The sequence below is a fragment of the Mustelus asterias genome, chromosome 7, assembly GCF_964213995.1.
Source record: "Mustelus asterias chromosome 7, sMusAst1.hap1.1, whole genome shotgun sequence".
Taxonomy (NCBI): domain Eukaryota; kingdom Metazoa; phylum Chordata; class Chondrichthyes; order Carcharhiniformes; family Triakidae; genus Mustelus; species Mustelus asterias.
Genome location: NC_135807.1, coordinates 122,862,859 through 122,890,341, shown reverse-complemented (window position 1 = coordinate 122,890,341; position 27,483 = coordinate 122,862,859). Strand labels below are relative to the sequence as shown.

Genomic DNA, 27,483 nt, shown 5'->3' with positions numbered 1-27,483 from the left:
GTGCAAGTTAATGTCTCTTGGAATTACACTTAATTTAAATGGAAACAATTATATATTACATTTTCCAATTTGATATTTTTTCCTAACTACTAAATTGAAAAATTATTGCACAGATTTTAATCAAATTGTCATGAAGAGAAAAACGGACTTTCATTTGAATTGTGGCTCTCAACCTCAGGACTCTCCAAATTGCTTTCAGAAATGTAGGAACTATGAATAGCCAACTTCTACATAGCAAGGACCCACAAACATCAATAAAATCCTGTTTTAGTGATGTTACTTGAGAGACAAATATTGGTCAGAACACCAGGGGAGTACCTACTCTTCTTCAAAATAGTATAATGAGAATGTGCTGCCTGGGAGGGTGGGGAAGGCGGGATGCCTCACATCCTTTAAAAAGTACCTGGATGAGTACTTGGCATGCCTAACATTCAAGGCTATGGGCCAAGTGTTGGCAAGTGGGATTAGGTGACGTCAGGGCCTCTCATGTGATGCTGCAGACTCGATGGGCCGAAGGGCCTCTTCTGCACTGTAGTACTTTGTGATTCTGAGATCTTTCTAATTCAGCTGAGAAGACAGACAGAGCTTCAGTTTGACCTTTCATCAGACGCTGTGGCTCAGAATTCCTCCTACACTTGTCATGTCCGCCTAGATACTGAGTGGGGCTCGAGTCCACAACCAGTGAAACCACTGGATTCATGTCAGCATTTAACATGGGCGGCACATTGGTTAGCACTGCTGCCTCACAGCGCCAGGGACCCGGGTTCAATTCCCAGCTTGGGTGACTGTCTGTGCGGTGTCTGCACGTTCTCCCCGTGTCTGCGTGTGTTTCCTCTGGGTGCTCCGATTTCCTCCCACAGTCCGAAAGATGTGCTGATTAGGTGCGTTGGCTGTGCTAAATTCTCAGTGTACCCGAACAGACGCCAGAGTGTGGCAACTAGGGGATTTTCACAGTAACTTCATTGCAGTGTTAATGAAAGCCTGCTTGTGACTAATAAATAAACTAAACTAATAATTGGCTGCGTCACTTAAGTATTGCTGTCCAAAGTGGTATTGGAATTATGCTGCTTTGGTTCGATGCTTCTATGCAAATCACAAGCACAACCTTCTAACACAGGAACACTTATGCAAAGTTTGAAACTACAAAACAGCCATCTGGATTGGATACTCATGGTTTAAAACCAAATTGTGCAATAGTAGTAACTACCCCCTTACCTTATTGTTTACTGCCAGCACCTCTTCCCCCCACCCTCCACAGTTTTCTCCCCTCACCTGAAAGTCTTGTAGCTCTGAAGAAGTCATTTTCAACTCAAAGCATTAACTCTGCTTCTCTCTCCGTAGGCGCTGCCGGTATTCCCAGTATTTTCTGATTGTATCACAAATACTAATCAATTTTAACCCTCCCTAACCCAAGTGTGCAAAGGTCCATTTTGCAATTTCCTTCAAATGCACAAAAATTGCATTGTATCTATTGACCTGGTGGGTAAAAGACACTGTGACTACATGCAGGCTACCTGCAGGTCAATGTAATTCCACTCAGAAACACAACAGCTTACCCTAACTTTGCTGATCGGATGGCGAAGGCATTTGTTGGCTCCAGTCTCCCTGAGTGTTATAGAATAAAACTGTCCTTTGTTCAGATAGGTCATCGGCCCTTCCCCCTGCTTCTGACGTAAAGACTTTGTGGCTTCCAACATGTACTGGAATGAATCTCTGGAATAAAGCAAGAATTAATGATGGGAGAATGCACAGTTCAAGGAAACATGCTAAGGATCTAGTAAGTGTCAATCTTCATACTTTGGAGTTAGACTTAAAAATTTGCACAAATACTGGTTGGATGTAATGTCTGTTCAGGTGTGGCACTGCAGTTGCTTATTACAGAGATCTTCTTTACAATCTCCTAAGTGACAAATGAATAATTTTATTTTCTATAAAATGCAGTATATTAAATTAGCATCACCAATCTAAAACAAACCAGCTTCATAAAATATCATGATTGGTTAAGATATACCAACAGCAGCAAAACTAGTTGAAGGGCTTGGGAGGGCTGAAGCTTTGTGCCCAACTGATTGTCTCAATTGCAATGGAATAGTTTAGAGAATGATGTGGAGATGCCGGCGTTGGACTGGGGTAAACACAGTAAGAAGTTTAACAACACCAGGTTAAAGTCCAACAGGTTTATTTGGTAGCAAAAGCCACTTATTTTGCTACCAAATAAACCTGTTGGACTTTAACCTGGTGTTGTTAAACTTCTTACATAGTTTTGAGAAGCTGGGGGGGGGGGGGGGGGGCTCCTGGAGAGTGCCCAGATATTCCTCCCTCGGTTAAGGAGTCGAGAGACTGGTTAAAAACAGCAAAGAGCCATAGCACACAGCAGGTGGGTTTCCTCCAGGTGCTCTGGTTTCCTCCCGCAGTCCAAAGATGTGCGTGTTAGGTGGATTGGCCATGCTAAATTGTCCCTTAGTGTCAGGGGGACTATCTAGGGTAAATGCATGGGGTTATGGGGATAGGGCCGGGGTGGGGTTGTGGTCAGTGCAGACTCAATGGGCCAAATGGCCTCCTTCTGCACTGTAGGGATTCTATGATCCATAGGTCAAGACATTTCAGATACTCAACCATCATCAGAATCTTTCTAACAAACCTGCATCAACTCCACCTGGAGAACATGCAAAGAAAGGAAGGGAGAAAATAGCCAGGAAGACAGAAAAATATCTCCAAGAGAACAGAAAACTGTTCAACACTGATAGTCTTCAATTTATTTCATCTTAAATTAGTTTATCCTGAGGCCATTAACTCCTTGCTGGGATATTGTTTGTTCAGCACTGGGCACCTATCAGTACTTCACCCACACATTCATTCTAGGATCTTGGCAACAGGTTCAGTGGGTTAGTTTATCTCAGGGGACATTACCTCAGGCTCACACTTACAGGGTCGAACACAGAAACCATTCAACTCACATAAAAGACTGAGCCAAGAAATTAGTGAATAAGGTCTATCACACATTGTGCTTGACCTGGGTATCTGGCTGCTTCTCATAATGTGGAGTTTCCAAATACATAGATCTCTCCAGAGATTCTAATGCCTTACCCTCCTGAATGCTCATAGATGAATTCTTCATCCCCTAATGAAGAGCTGCGGTATTTCTGCAGTTAAAGGAAGCAAAAGGCATGGGATTAGCAGTACATTCAGTAACTGGTTGTAGATGACAGAGCTAAAGATTTTAAAAGTGAATCATTAGGAAAGCTTAGACTGCCCCTTTCCCCAGTTGCCAAGTGAACAGGGCCCCATTCACATCACTTACAGCTCAGCAACCCAACTTGTGATGGCAAGCACAAAATGACAAAGAAAAATTCACTGTCATACATTGCATCTCGCCATCATATTCCAGTCACAATAAAACAGAGACATCTTGCAGTGGCTGCAGGTTCAGTTGGAAGGAATTGTGTAGCACCTTGCTTATGTTGGGAAATCTGTTACAGACCCCTATCATTTTGACTTTTCTGATGTGAAAAGGATCTTTCTTTTTATACACTTTCTCCCATTCAGGATTTGCAGCACAGTTTCTGATGTTTAGCTGATGGTCTGACTTCAGCCTAACAGTTCACCCATTAGTAAACTATAGATTTACTCTAGGGTGACACAAGGTGAAAATATTACACGTTACCAATACTGAAGGATACATACAGACGTACATACAATACTTGTAATGCTATTTTTCAACCACTTTATAAAACTTGCTTAAGATGCGAGCAATTTATGTTGTTCCTTCTCCATGATCTCTGATTCACAGCTTAAAAAGTTGTGCTCTGCTTCCCTGATTGTTGTGCAATATTTGTTCAAGATGCAAGTATTTTAAAAATCTTCCTTCCTCTCTTCCAAAAGTCTTTTATTTATATGATCATGAGAATTCCCCTCCCACACACACACACACTTACTTCCCACAGCTATGCAGTCCCTGTATAAGAAATTACAGGCTTGGCAACCCAAAATAGTGATCCCCAACTGTTGGGTTCCAACCCAATATCACGTGAGCGAGTGATTATTCATCACAATCCAAGCCTGGCCGATTGATGCTGGCTGAAGTTTGCGAGATTAGCATCAAAGCACTTCATAAACATCCCCTCTCTGTCCCTGGTGGGACAAAGGGAGGTATCTGGAGGACAGAGGGAAGGTCAATCTGTGGCCAAGACAGCTCAAGCATGATAGAGGGGAGATCAAGCTGACTGAGGTGAGGTTGAGTGAGGACAGGTGAAGGGCGAGAGAGGGCCTGGATGCTGGGAATGCCGGGATGCTGGTGCAAACATCCATACATCTCCGAAACAAAGCAAAACACATCCCAAAAAAAAATCCATCATCTTCAAATGTTTTAACTTATTGATCCAAGACATTGAAAAAAGTTACGTTTTTATTTTTGATTATTTTCTCATGCATCACAGTTGTCATTTTTTTAAAAAATGGATGGAATAGTACTCTCTGGGTGTGACAGTTCCACAACAACAGGGTGAAAACTGGAATTCCCAGGGTGAATCTTTGTCTCACACACAAGCACAATTTTCCCTGTTGCCCCCGAGTATCTGGGCAACTCTCTAATACACAATGTGTAGCTACAACTTCGAGCCTTACTTCCCACACAAGGTGGATCCAAGTGAAGCTTCCAGAAGCAGGAAACGGGGCGGCTGGGGACACTTAATTGTGGAGGGGGTGAAATGTCAGCTTCTTAATGGCGGGATGGAAGATGCGGCATGAGGTTAGTGGCAGATTAAAGCCCGGAACATGGCTCCCAAAGAGCAAGTGGCAGGAACCTATTTTTAATGTGTTAACATGTCAAGCATACTCATTAAAACACACAGTCTCCAGATTAAATTGCATCTTTGCAACTGAATCTAGTATCGCAAACATGTGCCTTCAGACTCACAACTAGTTAACGGTGATGGGCAGCAGGTGAAAAAGTCTTCCTAATAGATTTGAAGTTCATCAAAGTCGTGTTTCTAATTTTGTTGAGCCTGGGGAGAGGAGGCAGAGCTCAGGTAGTGGTTGTCCAGGTAAGTCAGGGTATGACTGCCTGTGTCAGGGACAGTGGTGGCTGTCCAGAGAGGTCAGGATGTGGCTGTCTGTGACAAGGAGGGCGAGGTCGTGGCAGCCTAAGGGGGGTCGTGGGGGACAAAGGGAGGTATCTGGAGGACAGAGGGAAGGTCAATCTGTGGCTAAGACAGCTCAAGCATGATAGAGGGGAGATCAAGCTGACTGAGGTGAGGTTGGGTGAGGACAGGTGAAGGGCAAGAGAGGGCCTGGATGCTGGGAACAGCTTAATGTTGATAGTGGGGACCAGCTTTAGGTTGACAGACAGTTGATCAAGAGTGATACGGAGTCTCTCGAGGGTCATGGAAGGCAGTTCCTGGGTGATATGGGAGGTTGCAGGGTGATGCCATACAGCTCCAGGGATTGGCTGGTCACTGCATGTGATCAGCTGACTGGCCTCTGAGTCCCCTTCTTTTCAGGAACACTCAACACTGGAAAAAGGTTCTTCCAACAGCAGCGGAGGCAGCCTGTGTGTCAGGGGGAGAGCTCCTTTCAGCTAGACCGAACATTAAATGACTAACTTTGTGCACATGCTTACTGATTGGCACAGAATTCGGTAACTTCCTTCAGATCATGCCAGAAGTATAATTTTTTATGCCATTTTTGGATCGAATTGACTAAACAAAGAGGAGATTATTTCGCTGATTCCATGGGTTGGTTTGAGGGTCCTTGCTGTCCCCATTATTTTCGGGACTCTACCACCCTGCTCTCACCCAACCATGCCAGTGAAAAGCTGCCCCAGAGAGCAGATTCCCCTCCCCCAAAGCTGTGTTGTCATGTCATTATTACGAGCCACACACATCCTGATAGTTAACTGGGGTTTCCTGCCACTCTGACCCATAAATAAAAAACTGGTAGACTCCTCCATGACAGGAGAGTAAGAAATGAGAGCCAAGCTTGACCTGATTAATTGTGTGGAATTGACAGGTGAGATTCACTCATGTCGGTTCCTGGAGCCCAAAGCTGTCACTCAGAGCTTGTGTTTCCTGAGGCTTGCTCACCAACCCCTCCACTCGCTGCTTCCCTCACACTCATCACTTCCCCCCCACTTGCCGGTCATCCCTTTTGCTGCTTCCCTCCCCAACCCTCTCGCTCACCATCTCTATCTCTGATTTGCTGCCTCCCTTTCCACTTGCTCATTCCTTTCCTGACCCTTCTGCTCGCCACCACTCGCATGTTCGCCACTTCCCTTCCTGAGCCCTCGCTCACATCGAGGAGAGGGAATCAGCAAGCAGGTGGGAGGGTCAGGGAGGGAGACAGCGAACAAGAGGGAAGCAGCAAGCAGGAGGAGGGCTGTGAGCAGGAGGGTCAGGAAGGGAGACAGCGAACAGGAGAGTCGGGGAGAGAAGTGACAAGTCGAGAGAGGCGGCGATCTAGGAGTGGGAAGCAGTGATCAGGAAGCTAGCTGAAATATTTAATAAGTTAAGGGTTAAGCAAGTAAAGAGTTACGTTATTAAAAGTTAGCGAGGGGATTTTTTTGGGCCAATTTATACCACTGATCTTTTGCAGTTTTCAGTTTTGATGAAATATTAAGGAAGATTATTCCAAAGACATTCAACACATTTAAAAAACGCATTTCTGTGAAAAGTTTTAGATTCCTAGCCCAGATCTCCAAATATCGATGGAAAACTTTGTGAGAGACTTTCGAATCTGTGTATACTTCCAAATACTATCTCTCCCCAATTTACTTTTCTAAGCACTGTGAGAAATATCATATTTTAAAAATAGCGACCCATTTTATTCATTCAAATTTCATTGATTCTTAATCTAAAAAAAACTGTAGGTGGAATAAATGCCACTCCTTCCCCAAAAATTACCTAGACAGGCAATCTCCCACCTTGAGACCTGTCAGCATGACATTGGCCATCTTAATTTCTCTGCTCCCCTTACCCCTTACTCCGTTCTAACCGTGACTGTTATTGAGCCTGCTGACAAACGCAGCGCTTGTTGTCTGGCATACCAACCTCTACCTTGCAGAGACTGAGCGCCAAATCTCAGACACTTCTCCCTACTTCCCCCTGGAATCAACTAAGAGTTCTAGGATACGGACTGGTGTAGACCAATGCAGCATAGTTCTCTCAAGACATTTTCTGTTATCTTGGGCAAGGTTAAAGTTGCAATAGTCCCAGATGACCATAGGCTGCTCTCCCTTTTGAGTGAGGAGAGCTGACTGGTGGTGATTTAACCTGAGGGTCACCACACGTCAGGCGTGGGGCAAGGTTGAGAAGGCAATACCTTCATGAATAATCTCTGCCGCACTGTTGGCATCACTCTGCATCACTAACCAACTGTTCAGCCAACTGAGCTAAACCACGTTATTTTAACACTCAATCAAGACCGGATAACCATATTAAAGTGGCTAAGTTTTGGTATTAAGCCCATTTTCATAGAATCCTACTGTGCAGAAGGAGGCCATTCAGCCCATTGAGACTGCACTGGCCACAGTCCCACCCAGGTCCTATCCCCATAACCCCATGCATTTACCCTTGTTAGTCCCTGACACTAAGGGGCAATTTAGAATGGCCAATCCACCTAACCTGCACATCTTTGGGACTGTGGGAGGGAACTGGAGCACCCAGAGGAAACCCATGCAGACACGGGGAGAATGTGCAAACTCCACACAGAGAGTGACCCAAGGTCGGAATTGAACCCGGGTCCCTGGCACTGTGAGGCAGCAGTGCTAACCACTGTGCCATCGTGCCGCCCCCAAATTTTAACTGTGTTGCTAGAACGACACACTTAAATACATCAAGGAATACTTTTACTGGGAAGAAAAAGAATAAATAATTACATTCTATTACAATTCCTGGTACATAGAAAATTTTCAATTTTTGACTATGCAAATAAATTCTATCAGAATAATCGAATTGGTGCAATTTTGAGCATCTTTTGGGCCAATTTTCCTATTGCACCCAAAATGGAAATTCTACCCCATAAGGTCTAAAGCCCCTGCTTGTTGGGAAGGCAGTGCATCACTAAAACGAAATGCAACGGAGACTCTGCAGCACTGAAGTGAGAGTAGCTGGATTCAGCAACTGACGATCACACGTCATTACAAATCATGTGGTAGCAACTTGACTGCTTCAGCTATTGGCAATGATTGCAGTGTCTGCTACACAAGACAGTTACTCAACTGACTAAGAAAGGTGAACACCCAAGGAAGGTAAGCTTAAGAGGGCAGTAGTCCCTAGAATGTGAACAAACAGAAACAATTTCTTATCATAGTATTTCTAGGGAGTTCCTTATGAAAATCTAATTTCTCATAGTAGTATACAATACTAAGCTGTGCAATCCCAGGTTCAATCTTCAGTCTGTATACCAAGTTTGGAGATTTGAATAGTTTGGGGTGGAGATATTAAAATTGGCTGAGGTGAGGTGAAGTCAGACAGGATACTGCCTCCAGCTACCCAATGAGATCTGCTCTGAAAAATGTGATAATTTGGGCTAAAACCAGAAAGGGCTGGACATGTGGCAACATTCCCAATAATTGTCAGCCAGAAGTGGATGATTCATCTCAGCCTCCTCCAGAGGTCCCCAGCATCACGGATCCCTGTCTTCATCAAATTCAATTCACTCCAGGTGAAATCAAGAAACAGCTGAAGGCACTGGATACTGTAAAGTCAATTAGTCCTGACAATATTCTGGCAATGGTACTGAAGACTTGTGCTCCAGAACGTGCTGCACCCCTAGCTAAGCTGTTCCAGTACAGCTCCAACACTGGCATCTACCCGGCAATGTGGAAAATTGCCCAGATTGCCCAAGAAACAGGACAAATCCTCTCAAATATCAGCAAAGTGATGCAAGAGGTCGTCAACAGTGATATAAAGCAGCTCTTACTCAGCAATACTGTTCACTGATGCTCAGTTTGGGTCCGCCAAGGCCAAAAGCTCCTGACCCCATTACAGCCTTGGTTAAAACATGAACCAAAGAGATGAATGCCAGAGGTGAGGAGAGATTGACTGCCTTCGACATCAAGGCAACATTTGGCCAAGCATGGCATCAAGGAGCCTTGGCAAAACTGGTGTCAATGGGAATCAGGGGGAAACTGTCAGCTGGTTGGAGTCACACCTGGCACAAAGGAAGTTGGTTGTAGTGGTTGGATGTCAATTATTTCAGCTCCAGGACTCCACTGTAGGTGTGTCCTAGACCCAACCATCTTCAGCTGTTTTATCAATGACCTTCCTTCCATCATAAGGTCAGAATTGGGGATGTTTGCAGGTAACTGCACAATATTCAGCGCTATTTCTGACTCCTCAGATACTGAAGCAGTCCATGTCCAAACACAGCAGGATCTGGACAATATCCAGGCTGAAAAGTGGCAAGTAACATTTGTGCCACATACATGCCAGGCAATGACAACCTCCAACAAGAGAAGATCTGACAATCACCCCTGACATTCAAAGTCATTACCATTGCTGAATCCCCCACTATCAACATTGTAGGAGTTACCATTGACCACAAGCTGAACTCGACTAGTCATATAAATACTGTGGTTACCAGAGCAGGTCAGAGGGTAGGAATCCTGTTGCAAGTAACTCACCTCCTGACTCCACAGGCCTGTCCAACCTCTTCAAGGCACAAGTTAGGCGTGTAATGGAACTCTCTCTACTTGCCAGGGTGAGTGCAGCTCCAATAGTGCTCAAAAAGCTTGATACAATCCAGGACAGAGCAGCCTACTTGACTGCTCCCCCTTCCACAAACAATGGACAATGCCAGCAGTGTGTACCATTTACAAGATGCACTGCAGGAACTCACTCCTTCGGCAACATCTTCCAAACCCACAACTGCTATCATCTAGAAGGACAAGAGCAGCTGATACCTGGGAACACCACCAGCTGGAGGTTCGCCTCTAAAGCACTCACCATCCTGACTTAGAAATATCTTGCTGTTCCTTCATGTCACTGGGTTAAAATCCTGGAGCTCCCTCCCGAACAGCACCTACACCACATGGGCTGCAACAGCTCAAGAAGGCTGCTCATAACAACATTTTCAAGATGTATATGTGGATGGGAAATAAATGCTAGCCTAGCCAGCAATGCCCACATCCTCTAAATTAATTTTTTTTAAAAATAAAAATCTGTGGAGAGAGAAGCGGTTAACATTTTGGGTCCAATATGACTTGGCTTCAGTTCTGAAGAAGAGTCACATTGGTCTCAAAACGTTAAATCTGTTTCTCTCTCCACAGATGCTGCCAGTCCTGCTGAATTTTTCCAGCAATTGCTGTTTTTAGTTCAGATTTCCAGTTTCTATACAAGTTTGCTTTTATTTTAGCAATTACATGGGTAGTAGTTGTGGTCAGATTCAGAATCAGCTGTGAGCAGTCCTGTTGAGAGTCAATTATTGTCTTCATGTATGAAACTGGAAGGGGAGGTTCCACAGCTGTGGAAACTGCACCCTAGTAAAAGTCAGAACCTCTAGAGCAGGACGGGTGTAAACGAAGGAGGTGGGAGAGAAGGAACAGAAACCAAAATAAAGGTTTTAGTACAATGTAGAAGCTGCTCCATACTTCCCCATGGCCTTTCCCCAAACTATCAAAACCCATTAACTCACCTCCATTCCCCCTGTGCAACAACTCTGACTTCAATTCCAATCTCAGTTAAACACACTTTTCACCAGCTGTGTACAAAACAGTTAAGTCAAATAAAACTTTGCTGAGGGTAACGCTGGCAGATTTAGTTACGCTCGAGGAATCAGAAACACACCACACTTTTAACAGCATAGTAAGAATGGTCAGGTTAATTGTGTCCCAAGGTAGACTGCATTTAAACAAAAAGATTCTGTCTAGTGGTGATCCATGACTTTGTGAACATACCTTCAAGGGGAATTTGAGCTCATTTTTTAAAAAATCATCAGCTGCAAAGGCTTACTCACAAGCCACTCATCCGCAGTGCCCCAACCCCCCATCTCGCAATCTATTGCAGCTCTATTGTGGAGAAACCCATCTCATTACATTGCAATTTTTTTCGCACTACCTGAGTAATGACACTTTCTCTTCCTGGTCACAGGCTGATTCCATTGCAAGTGGAGAGGACACAACACCTGCCCTTTTACCCCCTCCCTTCTCACCATAAGCACCTCATCTTACGACTCATCGCACCATAGCTACTGGACTTATCATGGAGTTCAACTATTATAAGTCAGTGCTCCACCTCCATTTTGTTTATTTCATTGCTGATTCTGTCTTTTTTCTGGTTTCTTTCTTTATTCCTTTCCTTCACATTTGGACAGCTGCTACCCAGCCATTCACACCTCATCCAGGCACATCTTTTGTTTCTTTACTCACTACCACTCCATTTGGCTTTTGTGCCACAAAATCTTGTGTCATTTAATCTTTCCGTCCAATCACAGGCCTTCCTTTTACTATTTCTTCTCCCCCCTCACCCTTTTCACTTACTCAAAACCTACTCTCGTTCCATCTTTCCTTGGTTGTGATGAAAGGTCATTCATTAACTCTGTTTATCTCCTCAGATGCTGCCTGGCCTGCAGAGTGTTTCCAAAATTATTTTTGATTTAATTGGCGATGGGTTTCCCAGTCAAGGAGCTTTGAGATGGGATGCACCATGCAATGAAATACAATTTCACATCCATTACTCGTATCAATGATTTCCACCATTTTTTAATGGCCATAATTTTTTAAAAGTCACCCTACATACAAGAGGGCAATCATACCGAGAATGAAACCAAAAGGAATGTTGCATTAGGCACATTTAAAGGGGTACTTTAAATGCATAAGGCAGAAAGGAAGAGAAGAATATGTCGATATAGTGAGGTAATGTAAAGAGTGGGAGGAGGCTCAAGTGGAAAATAAACACTGGCCAAGTGGTCTGTTTCTCTGATGAATAACTCAATGCAACATGTTTAATAGAACCCACAATGAATTACTTTTGGAAAAATTCACACCCTGCTGGAATACAGAACTTTAACAATTCAAAGTGGGGAGGGGGGGGGGGGGGGTGAGGTTCAGGCTTATTATCTGTTTCATATGGAGTTAATTAATCCAACAATCACATCACGGGATATTGGTCAAATGAGGGAAAGGACAACAAAAAGAAGAAGACAGACTGAAGAAGCAGAAATACTCCCCCCACCCCCTTTTATTCTTTCATGGGATGTGGGCTTCACTGGCAAGCTGAACATTTCAGAGGACAGTTAAGAGTCAATCATATTGCCATGTATCTGGAGGAGTCATATGTAGGCCACACAGGGCAAGGATGGCAGATTTCCTTCTTTAAAAGGACACTAGTGAACCAGACGGGTCTTCAGAACAGTGGTCACCATTACCAAAGCTAGCTTTATATTCCCAGATTTATTAATTGAATTTAAATTCAATGTCATGGTGGCACTTGAACCTGTGTCCTCAGAGGCCTGGGCCTCTGGATTACTATTCCAATGACATTATCTCTGTTCCACCAGCTCTCCGTTGTGTTACTATTCCTCCATTCACTATCACAGGGCATCCCAAAGCATTTTACAGCCAATTGATTCCAAGAACCAAAGAACTCCTACAATACAGAAGGGGGCCATTTGGCCCATCGAGTTTGCATCAATTCTCCAACAGAGCATTGGTTAGGCAGGGAGCTGGCTAGCAGCAGGTATGTTTCTGCCAGGGACGGTGGATAGAGGTTGACCAATGCCTCAGCTTGAAGAAAGGTGGGAATGGGGAAGGTCGATCTGGTGGGCAGCCAATGCAGAGCTGGGGGGTAGGTTGGAGGGTGGGGGCGTGGCTCAGTGAGGGGGAGGTCAAAGGCCTGGTGATGGGGATAAAATGGCAGGCCTGAGAGAAGAGGTTGTGGAGGTCACCCAAGCGTGGAGATTTCTCTGGAAGACAATTGGATTCTGGAGGTAGTGGTGAAGGCATTTAACTCCTGAATGTACCATGACCATGCCAGTGCACAGGAAAGCTGGCTGACAGTTGGAAAGCTGCACAATAATGAGGCTCACAGCTTCCTTGCAGGAGATTGGCTGCCCACTTACTTTCTGGCTTCAGTTAAAGCTGGAAATGGGCAGATTGGAGACAGGTTTGGGTCACAAAAGAAATTTCATGCACTTTAATCCCTCACCCGATATAAACTCGCAGGTTCTTTTTAGGTTAAAATTCAGCCCATTGGAACAGGAGTAGACCACTCAGTCCCTTGATTCAGTCCCTGCAATTATTAGATCATTGTTTTTTAGAATTCTTAGAATCCCTACAGTACAGAAAGAGGCCATTCGGCCCATCGAGTCTGCACCGACCACAATCCCACCCAGGCCCTACCCCCATATCCCTACATATTTATTCACTAATCCCTCTAACCTACGCATCTCAGGACACTAAGGGCAATTTTAGCATGGCCAATCAACCTAACCCGCACATCTTTGGACTATGGGAGGAAACCGGAGCACCCGGAGGAAACCCACGCAGACACGAGGAGAATGTGCAAATTCCACACAGTGACCCAAGCCGGGAATCGAACCCAGGTCCCTGGAGCTGTGAAGCAGCAGTGCTAACCACTGTGCTACCTTGCCGCCCCTGAGGTCCTGACTGTTATCTCAGGTGGATATAAAAGATCCTATGGTACTATTTTACAGAAGAGTAGGGAAGTTGCCCCTAGTGTTTTTGATCAATATTTGTCCATCAGTCAACATCATAAAAATATCATTTGGCCATTATTGAATCACTGCAGATGGGAGCTTGCTATCCACAAATTGGCTGCCACATTTGCTAAGTGATTACAATTTAAATGGATCAAAGTTGAAGTCTGGGAAGACAAACAAACCGACCAGGATTCTGATGCTCAATCTGAGTGGGTAGAGGTTAAAGCAAAAGCAGGAGTGAGCCCAGCTGTATTGTTGTCCATGGTTTTATAGGCAGCCACAGTCAATGTTTAGACTCAGAGAGATTTGATGACATGCTGTGAGCTCAGAATGAGTCAGTGCCTTTAGGGGAAGGCAGGGGAGAGGAAAAGAACCAAATCATCTCCTGCCTGAGCAGAACATTTTCATTTTGCTGGTCCAAAGGTAGATCAAGTTAATCTCTCTTTGCCTGCGAAAAGGCAAATTCATTGTACTGAATGTGTCAATATCAGTCCTACTTCCTTTATAGGGAATAAGGATGGACATTCCTTGTAGCCCAGGATGCTAATCCTAGTGAAGAAATATCCTGAGTTCCATCAGTCAGTACCAGAACTGCTGCGTCTCCATTGAGCAAAGGGATACAAAATGTACAAGAGATATAGATTACTAATCCTCATTGGAGTCCTTCTCCTCAAATCTCTAGCTCATTTACTCAAACCTTTGGTAGACAAATGAGGATAAGCTGGTTTTACATTTATTGTAGGTTGACCATTTTTGTCACTACTGGTTGTTGAGAATAAATCTCTTGTTTCTGCTGCACTCTTAATTATTTAAGAACTCCCGGGCTTTGATCTTGGAGCAGATCAATGATGACCTATGGTGAACTAGCCAGAATCTTCACATTGGTGGACACACACAGCTTGTAATGTTTTGCACGATTGTAACATACGAAAGAGAGTTGAAAAAATGCGCCACTGTGCAAGTAAAGCTGCACGTTATTATCTATCACACCTGCAAACAGAATCATTTCTTACTGGTTTTCAGTTATTGCTAGGAGGGATGCTATTGCTAGGAGGTGTTAGTGCTAGGAGGGCGGCACAGTGGTCAACACAGCACTGGAGACCTGGGTTCAATTCCAGGCTTGGATGACTGTGAAGTTTGCAGATTCTCCCCATGTCTGCGTGGGTTTCCTCCAGGTGCTACGGTTTCCTCCCATAGTCCAAAGATGTGCAGATTAGGTGGATTGGCCATCCCCCTTAGTGTCCCAAGGAGTGATGGGGAATTAGCGGGGTAAACTTGTGGGATTTTGGGGATAGGGCTTAGGTGGAATGCTCTGTCGGAGAGTCGGTGCAGACTCGATGGGCTGGATGGCCTCCTGCACTGTAGGATTTATATTGCAACAACTGGAGATTTACTGGTGCTCAATGTGATTTGAAAGCAGTGACATTGAGACATATTTCACTAAACAATATGGGAATACTCTTGTTTATGGATATGATGGTGGAATGTTTTACAGTTTGTTATGAAGGTCTCCAGCACTTCTACAATTCTGAAGAACTCTACAGTTATGTTCAGGCTTAAATCACCTTGAATTAATAACACAACAGAAGATTACCCACAATTTGACTTTTAAAGCTAAATTCAATTTGCAATAGTTAGGGAAAATTCCTCCTCACCACCTGTCTCCTGGACTGTCCCATCAGTAAACTATTTACTGTACAGCCATCACTCTGAGATCAGTAGGTGCAGATTCTAGTCCCTGGATGGTAGAACGCTGTCTAGTACGGGATGCTCTGTACATGCTGAACACACACATCATAGAATATCTACAGTGCAGAAAGAGGCCATTCGGCCCATCAAGCCTGCACTGACAACAATGTCACCCAGGCCCTATTCCCGGAACTCTATGTATTTACCCCGCCACTCCCCCTGACACTAAGGAGCAATTTAGCATGGCCAATCAACCCAACCTGCACATCTTTGGACTGTGGGAGGAAACCGGAGCACCCGGAGGAAACCCACACAGACACGGGGAGAATGTGCAAACTCCACACAGACAGTCACCTGAGGCCGGGTCCCTGGTGCTGTGAGACAGCAGTGCTAACCACTGTGCTGCCCTGAAAGTCATTAATTCAATTGCTTTATAGAGTGGGAAGAGGAGAACCTCTGCTCTCCGAGTAATTAATGGAACAACTGGTAGGTCTACAAATGTACTCGTCCTTTTAGAAAAATAAATATGATCCACATTCTGAAAATTTTTTTGACTGCACATTGGATTTGATCGCCATGCAAAGTCAAAATGAAGCTTGAGGAATTATCCCCTTCACAGGGTCACATATTTAGACATTGATGTGAAGTTGAAATCATTTTCCACTGACACTAAAACCATTGCATAAATTCATCTTTGGAATGTTTCTCGTATTCCTAAATAATCCGACTAAATTATTGTTCCACAATTGGGAGTAAACTCCCAATGAGAAAGAAAATAATAACATACATCTTACTCCATTCTATATTTAAAGAGCTATTGCTACATTGGAATTAAAATATTCCTCTCATCATAAAATGATTCATCTGAAACAGTCCTTTAAAATTTCTAAATATTAAAATGGGATTTAAACTCAGTTGGGTTCAGTTGTACATCAAATAAATTGCTAAATACTGAAAATTGAGGTTATCATAAAATGGTCACAACATACAAGATGCCATTTGGCCCATCATGTCCATGCCAGCTCTCTGCAATGGCAGCCCAACTCGTCCTACTTTTCTGTCGTTTCCCACCAAACCCAGAAAATCATTTTCTCTTCAGATAATTATCCAATTCCCTTTTGAAAGTCATTATTAAATCAGCCTCCAACACACTCTCAGGTAGATCTAAATCCTAATGACTTGTCATCTTTGGTTCTTTTGCCATTCTCCTTAAATTGGTGTCCTCTGTTTCTTAACCCTTCCTTCAAGGGGAACATAGAATCCCTACAGAGCAGAAGGAGGCTATTTGGCCCATCAAGTCCGCACCGACAACGGTCCCACCCAGGCCCTATCCCCTTAATCCCATGTATTTACCCTGCTAATCCCCCTGACACCAAGGGGCAATTTACCATGGCTAATCAACCTAACCTGCACATCTTTGGACTGTGGGAGGAAACCGGAGCACCCGGAGGAAATCCACGCAGACATGGGGAAAACCTGTTCATTTGCTCCCTAAATGTTAAATAGTTTATATCCATGTGCGGCAGTTTTCCGCACATGCCTTTCACTGACTTGCTCTGGGATTGGAAAGCTGCAGGTTAAGCTAATGAAATCACTGAGTGTACACAAATAACTGTGTATATGTCCACAGAGGTGTGGTCATTTTTGCTTTTAAAATTTAACCTTTATTTTCCAAGCTTCTCATTTCTTCAGACAGGTTTTGCAACAACCCAGATAAGACAGGAAGATTCTTTGTTTGGAATAGGAAGAACCGTTGTAAAACCAACACCAAATATCACGTTGGCAGTTTTCAGAGGCAAGTAGCAAAAAGGGCAAAGAATTGAAAACAAATCCAATCCTGATTTAATGTTAACTGAAGTGCAGGTGTCAAAGGCAATCACAAAGAACTCATTTCCCAGCGTGATCAATGAAATAAGTGTGGTGTGGATAGGGGCTAGGAGAGCAGAACATTAATATACAGTGGCAGCTTTTGGGTCGGGCATTGAGGCAGGGTCAGCCTGGAAGGTTCAAACTGGGTCAGGTGAATCTGAGTTGGGAGGGGGGGGGGTCAAGGGTCACTGGGACCACGCAAAGTGCAGGAAAAGTCCAATGAGCAAAGCCAATATCTGGTCCGGCACACCACCGCGCCAATGCAGTACCAAGCCAGACAAGCAGCCAAGTTAGTTTACCAATTGACTAAAAATTAAAATTCATGCATGGCAGCTTCTAAAAATGCCCACTTTTTGACATCTCTGGTTTTCAGACGGCTGGGTCTGAGGTATTGTACCTGTATTATATATGGTTAGTTCAGTCATTTAATGCCAAAAGCCATCTCAACATGACCTAGATATGCCCTTTCATTGACAATAGAAGATAGGGCTGATGATTATTCAGCCCCTCCAGCCTGTTCTATCTTTCAGTTGTGTCATGGCTAACCTGTACCTCAGTTCCATTTCACCGTCTTTGCTACATACCCCAACGCAACAAAAATGTATCAACTATACTCTTGAAACTTTCGATTGACCCAGCATCCAACCACAGCCATGGCATGGAGAAAGTGGCCCTTAATGTATCTAATGTACAAAATCTTGGTGGAATGAAGCATATTTTCATAAGTGTAACATATCAGAGGTACGTATCGGTTTAGTTTGAAACCGCAACTTACTTCCACTGTTCCATCCTTAAATGTTTCACTGTAGCTGCTGTCAGGTGTGCTGCGCTGGTCATCTTTGAGGTAGTTGGTGTGTGTGACAGTGAACACTTCATACTGGCTGCTGCCAAGGTTCGGTTCAAAGATCACCCCTCTCTGTTCATCGCTCTCGGCTCTGCTATAGTGCACAGTGGGAGTCATTGTCCCCGAGTAGCTGGTGGGGTAACCCTCCGTTTTGATGCTCACCACCGCCACCCCTGCCACCGACACAGGCGTGTTCTCAGCTGGATTCGCGCCATAAGGCTCCCCCCGCTTTGAGGCGTCCAAATGCTCCGGGTGCAAGGACAGGTTCACTGGGAGGGACTTGAGAACTTGCACTCGATTGTCATGGACTTCTAGATCGTTCTGATTATCAGATGATGCGAGGCAATTTCTGATAAATCAAGGCACAGGAAAAAATGTTGTGAGAATAAGAGCTTTTGAAACGGGATTCAAAGAAAACAACATCACTTATACTTAGTAGGAGACACGAAGGCACAGCCTCAAAGTAAAGGGATATAGAATCTCTAGGATCCCTACAGTATAGATGGAGGCCATTCGGCACATCGAGTCTACATTGTCGACAATCCCACCCAGACCCTATCCCCGTAACCCCATGTTTTTACCCTACTAAGCCCCCCCATAACACTAAGGGGCAATTTAGCATGGCAAATGAACTTAACCCGCACATCTTTGGAGTGTGGGAGAAAACCGGAGCAGCCGGAGGAAACCTTCGTTGACACGGGGAGAATGAACAAACTCCACACAGTGACCCAAGACCGGAATCGAACCCAGGTCCTTGGCGCTGTGAGGCAGCTGTGCTAACCACTATGCCACCCACGGCTTCTGTGGATAACCCTTTAGAACTGAGATGAGGAGGAATTTTTTCAGCCAGAGGATGGTGAACCTATGGAATTCATTGCCACAAAAGGCTGTGGAGGTTAAGTCATTACGTGCATTTAAGACAGAGATAGATAGGTTCTAGGTTGGTAAAGGGATCAAGGGTTACAGGTAAAAAGCAGGAGAATGGGGTGAGAAACTTATCAACCATGATTGAATGGCGGAGCAGACTCAACAGGTCAAACGGCCTAATTCTGCTCTTGTATTTTATGGTCTTATGGGCTTATAGTTAACATGGAGCGGCAGTGACATAATAGGGTCATATTCTCCGTCATTTCTTTAACTTCTTTTAGAATTTATGAACATGAACAGACGTTTTGTTCTTTTTCCCCCAAACTTGTCAACTTCTTCCCTCCCCTTGGTCAATGATTTAATTAGCCGAGTCATGCATCGGAAAGGTCCCAGGCTCAATCCGTGTTGAGTTGGAGCTGTGGCTCTTGCCACCCATGGGTGAGGGAGGAAAACAAAAACAAAAGATTGCCAGAGTTCTCATGCTTGATGGCCATCTAATGACCCCCAGTCAGAATTGCATGCACATGGTTGGATGAAGCTTGACTGGGGCTTATCTGTAATACTGACCCAAGCTCTCCCATCAAACAGTCCAGCAACACATGCTGTCAATTCAAACAAATGATGGTGACTTGCGTCATGGAACCAGAGACTAGACAATACTCAATCAAGCAATAAACATCATCAGGAAAGAAAATGAAAAGAAAAACACTTCAACAATAAAAGAAATAAATAGATTTTGACAATATGATAAATAAAAATGCTTCCTCTTAATTAAAAACAGTTCCATGAGCAATAGGATCAGTTCCAATTCCTGGCTCAAGTGATAATTCTTTATGTGTGAGCCTCAATATTGTACCAATATAGACTTTCAAAGAGGGTTCACTATGCGCCAATTGGGTCAAAAGCTGAAACTATAACTGATTTTGCCCATCTAGCACCACAACTAACTGCAAAGCCCAGTTGTTGCCCCAGCAGAGATCAGCCAATTCAGGCCCAAAAATCAGTTTTACACCAGTGTGAATTTACAGCTGGATCTTCCACTGCTCCCCACCACAGTGGATTGATAAATCCACTGAAGGTCAGTGTCCAACTCATTTGTATCCTATTAATGGAATGCAGATGAAGGCCTGACCATCCATGGCCGATTCTCTGCAGCACCAGCAGGAAAACACGCTGGTGCAAAACGCATCTGGAATGAAGTGGGGTGCTGAATTCAGGACTCACCTGAACAATACCTGTGGCTGCCCCGGCAAGAAACTACAAAGGGTCGTGAATGAAGCCCAGTCCATCACTCAAACCAGCCTCCCATCCATTGACACTATAGTTAAGAAAGCTCACCAATGCCTCTACTTTCTCAGAAGACTAAGGAAATTTGGCATGTCAGCTATGACTCTCACTAACTTTTACAGATGCACCATAGAAAGCATTCTTTCTGGTTGTATCACAGCTTGGTATGGCTCCTGCTCTGCCCAAGACCACAAGAAACTACAAAAAGTCGTGAATGCAGCTAATCCATCACGCAAACCAGCGTCCCATCCATTGACTCTGTCTACACTTCCCGCTGCCTCAGCAAAGCAGCCAACATAATTAAGGACCCCACACATCCCGGACATTCTCTCTTCCACCTTCTTCCGTCGGGAAAAAGATACAAAAGTCTGAGGTCACGTACCAACCGACTCAAGAACAGCTTCTTCCCTGCTGCTGTCAGACTTTTGAATGGACCTACCTCGGATTAAGCTAATCTTTCTCTACGCCAGTGGTTCCCAAAGGGTGCGGCGCGCCACACTGGTGCGGCGAGAGAGGATGGCAAGTGTGGCGGGAAGATTCAAGGACAATCAACGAAACATTTAAACATGGTTTAAACAAGCATTATTTTATACTTTCTGGATGTCCCATGATCATATTATAAAGTAGTTGTGTTCTATGTTATGAATCAAGCACTGCTAGGAGTTGTTTTTTTTTTTGTTTTTGAATGTATTTCTTATCAAGAAAAAATTTGGTGAGGCGCGAGCAAATTTTTATTCCGAAAGTGCGGCCCAGTGAAAAAAGTTTGGGAACCACTGCTCTACGCCCCAGCTATGACTGTAACACTACGGTCTGCACACTCTCCTTTCCTTCTCTATGAACGGTATGCTTTGTCTGTATAGCGTGCAAGAAACAATACTTTTCACTCTATACCAATACACATGACAATAATAAATCAAATGAAAGGAGTTCAGGATGGAGGCTGCCAGCAACGGGTAGCAGGTCTAAAACAGAAATAAGGAGGAATGACTTCACTCAAACGGTCATGAATCTGTGGAATTCTCTACCCTAGAGTGCAGTGGATGCCAGAACACAAAACAAATTTGAGAGAGATAGGTTTTTAATTAATAGCGGGATGAAGGGTTATTGGGAGTGGGCAGGAAGATGGAGATGATGCCCAAGATGAGGTCAGCCAAGATCGTATTGAATGGCAGAGCAGGTTTGAGGGGCTCAACTGCCTACTCCTGCTCCCAGTTCATAGAAAAAATAGAATCCCTACAGTGCAGAAGAAGGCCATTCAGCCCATCAAGCCTGCACTGACAACAATCCCACCCAGGCCCTATCCCCATAACCCTTGGTATTTACCTTGCTAATCCCTCTGACACTAAGGGGCAATTTAGCATGGCCAATCAACCTAACCCACACATCGTAGGACTGTGGGAGGAAACGGGAGCACCCGGAGAAAACTCTGCAAACTCCACCCAGACCGTGACCCAAGCTGGGAATTGAACCCGGGTCCCCGGCGGTGAGGCACCAGTGCTAACCACTATGCCACCGTGCTGGCCCTTATGCTCTTACCAACAGGTGGACCTTCCAGATTCAGTGTCCAGAAAGGAGTCCATCTTCTAGCCTCAAAACGTTCCTGGAGTACCATCTTCATTCTTGGGGGATCCATCTTCCAGCCTCAGAATGTTTCCGGAGATCCGATTTCATTTTCAGGATGTCCACCTTCTTTCTTCAATAGTGGGTCAGTGATGTTGGGCATCTTTTCAATGCAGTGCCCGGATAGGAGGGTAGAGTTTGTGTCATGATGTGGAGATGCCGGCGTTGGACTGGGGTAAGCACAGTAAGAAGTCTCACAACACCAGGTTAAAGTCCAACAGGTTTATTTGGTAGCACAAGCTTTCGGAGTGTCGCTCCTTCTTCAGGTGAGTGAGGAGTTGTGTTCACAAACAGACACAAACTCAATTTACAAGATAATGGTTGGAATGCGAGTCTTAACAGGTAATCAAATCTTAAAGGTACAGACAATGTGAGTGGAGAGAGGGTTAAGCACAGGTTAGAGATATGTATTGTCTCCAGCCAGGACAATTAGTGATGGCCTCAACCAGGATCTTGGGTTCATGTCACACTATCTGTAACCCCTACAACTTGTCTGGGCTTGCAAAATCTCCGAAAGCTTGTGCTACCAAATCTCCAACACTCTGAAAGCTTGTGCTACCAAATAAACCTGTTGGACTTTAACCTGGTGTTGTGAGACTTCTCACAGAGTTTGTGTCATCAGGCCTGCCCCACCACAGAACAGGGCAAACACACTCAATTGCATAATTAATGAGTTTGGGGCAAGAATTTGCCCCTTTTCCCTCAGCCTTTGTAGCAGGAAACACTCCACATTCCCAGCTTTCCCAGGGAATTGTTCCCTAGAAGCAAAGGTCATTGATGAAGCAGCTAAGGACGGCTGCAAAAACCTTAGCCTTACCTTTTACGCTGATGTGCGGGGCTCCACCATCATTGAGGATGGGGATGTTTGGGGAGCCTCGTGCTCTTATTAGATGTTTAATTATCACCTTGATTCACAACTGGATGTGGTAGGACAGCAGAACTTTGATTTGATCCCCTGGTTGCAGGGTCACTCAACTCTGACTATGGCATGCTGTTTCTACTGTTTCACATATATGTCACCCGTGTTGTAGCTTCACCAAGCACCTCATTTTTAGGGTATGCCTGGTGCTACTCCAGACATGTTTTTCTGCAATTCTCATTGAACCAGGTTGGACCCCCTAACTCGATGGTAATAGTGCAGCGAGGGCTATACCATGTGTGAGGTTGTAATGACTTCAATCAGGCCATTGAGGTTGGCCTATTGGAATATGAACTTCCTGATTCAGGAGTCAATTGATTGGCCAATCAGGGAGTCTTTTCCTTGTACTCAACCGGGAGTGTCAGTTCCTCTGGCACTCCTGAAGGTAGACTGCTGATTGCTCACACTCTGTGTACTGTGGTTGGAATTGTAAATAAAGGGGTTTTAGTGAAGAGACTTCTGCCTCCAAAGATTTATAGCAGAGGCCACAGATTATGGTGGAATACAGTTCTGCTGCTGCTGACGCACAGTAGCACAGTGGTTAGCACTGCTGCTTCACAGCTCCAGGGACCTGGGTTCGATTCCCGGCTTGGGTCACTGTCTGTGTGGAATTTGCACATTCTCCTCGTGTCTGCATGGGTTTCCTTCGGGTGCTCCGGTTTCCTCCCACAGTCCAAAGATGAGCGGGTTAGGTTGATTGGCCAGGTTAAAAATTGCCTCTTAGAGTCCTGAGATGTGTAAATTAGAGGGATTAGCGGGTAAATATGTGGGGGTAGGGCCTGGGTGGGATTGTGGTCGGTGCAGACTCGATGGGCCGAATGGCCTCCTTCTGCACTGTAGGGTTTCTATGAATAGTGTCTTTGAGCTACCAATTCTGCTCTGAATCTATCCCATTTAATATGACAGCCATGTCCCAAACATGATGGATTGATTGTCTGTTTAGCTTGAATGTGGGACATCATCTCCAGAAGGACCGTCAGGTGGTCATTCCTACTTATAATGGCATGGACAGAGGCCTCTACCACAGGTAAACTGGTGAGAATGAGGTCAAGTAGCTTTTTCCCCTCTTGATGGTGCCCCTATCACCAGTTACAGGCCCAGTCTAGCTGATACAACTCAGTGGCTTGTAGGCCATTTCAAAGGACACTTAAGAGCCAACAACATTGCTTTGGATCTGGAATCACATATAGGCGAGACTGAGTAGAAACAACATAATTTCCTTCCCCAAAAGAACATTCATGAAGCAGCGGAATTCAACAATCCAGTAATTACATAATCATCATTATTAAGACCAGCTTTCCATTCCACATTTTTATTTTGATTTAGTTTAATTTAAATTTCACCAGTTGCCATGGCAGAATTTGAACTCATGTCCCCTAATTATTAGTCCAGGTCTCTGGGGTTAAAACATAGAAAGCAGAAGCAAGAGTAGGCCATTCGGCCCTTTGAGCCTGCTCTGCCATTCATTTTGATCGTGGCATGGCTGATCATCAAAATTAATACTCTGATCCTACTTCCCACCCCCACCCCATAGCCCTTGATCTCTTACTCGTCCAGTTGCACGCCCACTGCAGGGTGGAATAAAAACTTCGCTGGCAATGATGAAACAGTGATTCATCTGCCGCACTATATATGTCCAGTTGAATCTCCGAAGTTGAATTTGATTCTTTTAAGTACCTTCATTTTCCCTGGATACAAGTAAGACTCATACAGGTCAGCAATGTGGTTTGCCAGCCACTCTGTCATCAGAAGAAAATGATGCCCAATGACTTGGAATGCTCCTGAATGGGTATTTTTTGTTTGCCACCAGTTTGACTTCAGGCAAATTACATTGCTATATTATAAACCGGAGTCTAGATCGGATCAAGCTTCCCCATTACTTTGGGAGGAATTTTCTCAAGCACACAACACAGGTAATTTCCGTCAGAAATCTCCAAATTTGGAACCTCAGTCGCTCCTCTGAAGAAGGGTCACACGGACTCGGGCAGTTAATAGATGTTTCTTTCTCCAGAGTTGCCAGAGGTGTTGAATTTTTCCGGCATTTTCAGTTTTTACTTCAGAGGATCTTCGTTAGCTCTAAGTCTAAATTACACTTTAATTGGATAGAAGGTATGATTTGCCAAACATCAACTTCCAATGTTAAACATTGAATTAAATGAAGCAACATTTTTAAAATATTTCAGTACAAAGCAAAGTGCTCCTCGCTGAATGTTAGTTTCATTTATACATTGATGATAGTGTTCTATGCAGGTCAGGATAAGGCAAGTGTGAATGGGTCTCCTAAACTCAATACTTTGCATTAAGGATGCTGTTCCTTTGTTTGACTGAAGCCATTAGCACCCTCAAAGGCATTTGCACATTTTGAGAGTACGCAGGACGTTCAAGTAATTTGAATAACAAAGTGACAATTTTGTTGGCAGTGTTGGAATGGAGTAGTCTTTCCCTACTGATTATATCCTGATGGATGATACATCAGGACTGTTAACCTGTCTTTTCACTTCACTAAGCTCACACTTCCCGCATTCTCACACTTTCATTTTACTTGGAACCTAGCTGCTTTCAACTGCAAATGGCATGATTCAAATACATCAGCGGCTCTTCTGACATTTAACACTATTAATCATCGGGGCACGTATTCGTTGAGTTATATAAACCAATAAATTCTTAGCTTTGATTACTGGCCTGTTTAGCCAGCTGTTTCCAGTTGGGAGGAGGGAACAGCAGTGGCAGAGCAACAACTGGCTTTGTCTTATCAGGATAAAATTAAACAGTTGCCAGAGCTGTTGGCCATTTACCACAGATGGTTAGAATGTCGTTCTAATAATGCCCAGATCATTGGTTCAATCCCCGTGCTGGCCAGATGCAATTACCTGTACTTATAAAATCTTTAAGAAGTGGGCAGCACGGTGGCACAGTGGTTAGCACTGCTGCTTCACAGCGCCAGGGACCCAGGTTCAATTTCCGGCTTGGGTAACTGTCTGTGCGAAGTCTGCACATTCTCCCCATGTTTGCATGGGTTTTCTCCGGGTACTCCAGTTTCCTCCCAAAGTCCGAAAGACGTGCTGGTTAGGTGCATTGGCCGTGCTAAATTCTCCCTCAGTGTACCCGAACAGGAGTGTGGTGACTAGGGGATTTTCACAGTAACTTCATTGCAATGTTAATGTAAGCCTACTTGTGACCAATAATATAACTTTTTAAACTTTAAAATCCGAGCTCCTGTTAATGAGTGAGATAGTGGGCCTCACAGCACCAGGGACCTGGGTTCAGTTCTGGCCTTGAGTGACTATCTGTGTGGAGTTTGCACATTCTCCCCTTGTCTGCGTGGGTTCCCTCCGGGTGCTTCGGTTTCCTCCCACACTCCAAAGGTGTGAAGGTTAGGTGGATTAGCCATACTAAATGTGCAGGGTTATGGGATCGGGCAGAGGAGAGGGACTGGGTAAGATACTCTGAAAGAGTCTCAGTGCAGACTTGATGGGCCGAATGACCTCCTTCTGCACTGTAGTGCTTCTTCTATGATTCTTGTTCCATTTCACCCTATCAAGCGGACAGAGAACTCTCATTGCTGACTTGTATCGGCCTTCCATATCAAGTCTTATATCATTAATAATTCCGGCATTCAATAAATAATACCATCAGTCCAAAGATGTGTGGGTTAGGTTGATTGGCCATGCTAAATTAACCCTAGTGGCAGGGGATTAGCAGGATAAATATGAGGGGTCTGGGTGGCATCGTGTTCGGTGCAGACTCTATGGGCCGAATGGCCTCCTTCTGCACTGTAGGGACTCTATGATTCTAAGCTTTGTCCATCTTGGTGTCAAACTGTATTTGTCTTTAAATCCCTCCATGGTTATTCTATCCCTGCGTTTTTTCCCTGGGTCTCTGTGGGTTTTCATAAGTTAGCTTTGGTGGAAGCCAGCGTTGTACAGATCACTGATTAACTGGTAGTGATAGGAGAGAAGGTTTCCCTGATGTGGGAGGGACTGATCAGTTCCGTAGGCAAACAGTACATTCATTTTGACGAGAATCTCACCCGTGTGAAGGGAAGAAACTTCAACTATTGTGTGTGGAGTGACGCCCTGTCTGGAAAGCAAGAGCACGCACTCTGCCCTGTTCACTTTTCTCAGTCCTTTGTTAGAGAGAAAAGGTTTATTTCACCATAAAAGGTGATACATCATCCAATGCTTGTAGCAAGATAACCATGTTAACACCAATGCACACACTATAAGCTTGGAGCTTGCACCTTAGTTTAGTCGTTGCAGGCTGGGGGCACAGGCCTGCACATTCCACTCTCCACATTTGTACCACTATGTTATTCTGTTCTCCATGTAGCCTCATGCTAGGCCAGATCGTATGCCAGTTCTGGGGGAATATCCCTAGATGTGGATCGTAAGGAACCTCATGCGACCTTGTTGAATTGTGGAGGATTGCACCGAGGTTTGGAGAAGCAACATCATTAGAGATTGTCAACACAGCAATTCAACCTTTCTAAACAGCACTGCGCACCTGGAACCTGGGCCAGGAATTCATTAATTCAACTATTCGATTCCCACCTACCACTACTCCAGTCCACGTATCTACAGAGTCAGTCCCAACACCCTCCACCGCCAGAAGATTGTGAAAATAATAAATGTACCTTTTCTCTTGATCATCCTGTGCATCAGCTACTTTCCCAATTGGCATAAGTCTTTTGTCTCGAGGAACCTAATGACAGAACAAATTCAAAGTGTGAATTTAA

General features: G+C 44.5%; 1 protein-coding gene across 2 annotated transcripts in view; it reads right to left on the bottom strand.

Annotated features, from left to right (window-relative positions):
• grhl2b (grainyhead-like transcription factor 2b) overlaps positions 1 to 27,483 on the bottom strand; it is a 100,189-nt gene that overhangs the window by 59,821 nt on the left and 12,885 nt on the right. For both annotated transcript variants that reach the window (XM_078216730.1, XM_078216731.1), the window contains exons 3-6: positions 27,382 to 27,449; positions 17,987 to 18,404; positions 3,088 to 3,143; positions 1,557 to 1,713 (exon numbers count right to left, since the gene is read on the bottom strand). In XM_078216730.1, the coding sequence (XP_078072856.1) occupies positions 1,557 to 1,713; positions 3,088 to 3,143; positions 17,987 to 18,404; positions 27,382 to 27,449 (699 nt within the window). The remainder of the gene's footprint in view (positions 1 to 1,556; positions 1,714 to 3,087; positions 3,144 to 17,986; positions 18,405 to 27,381; positions 27,450 to 27,483) is intronic.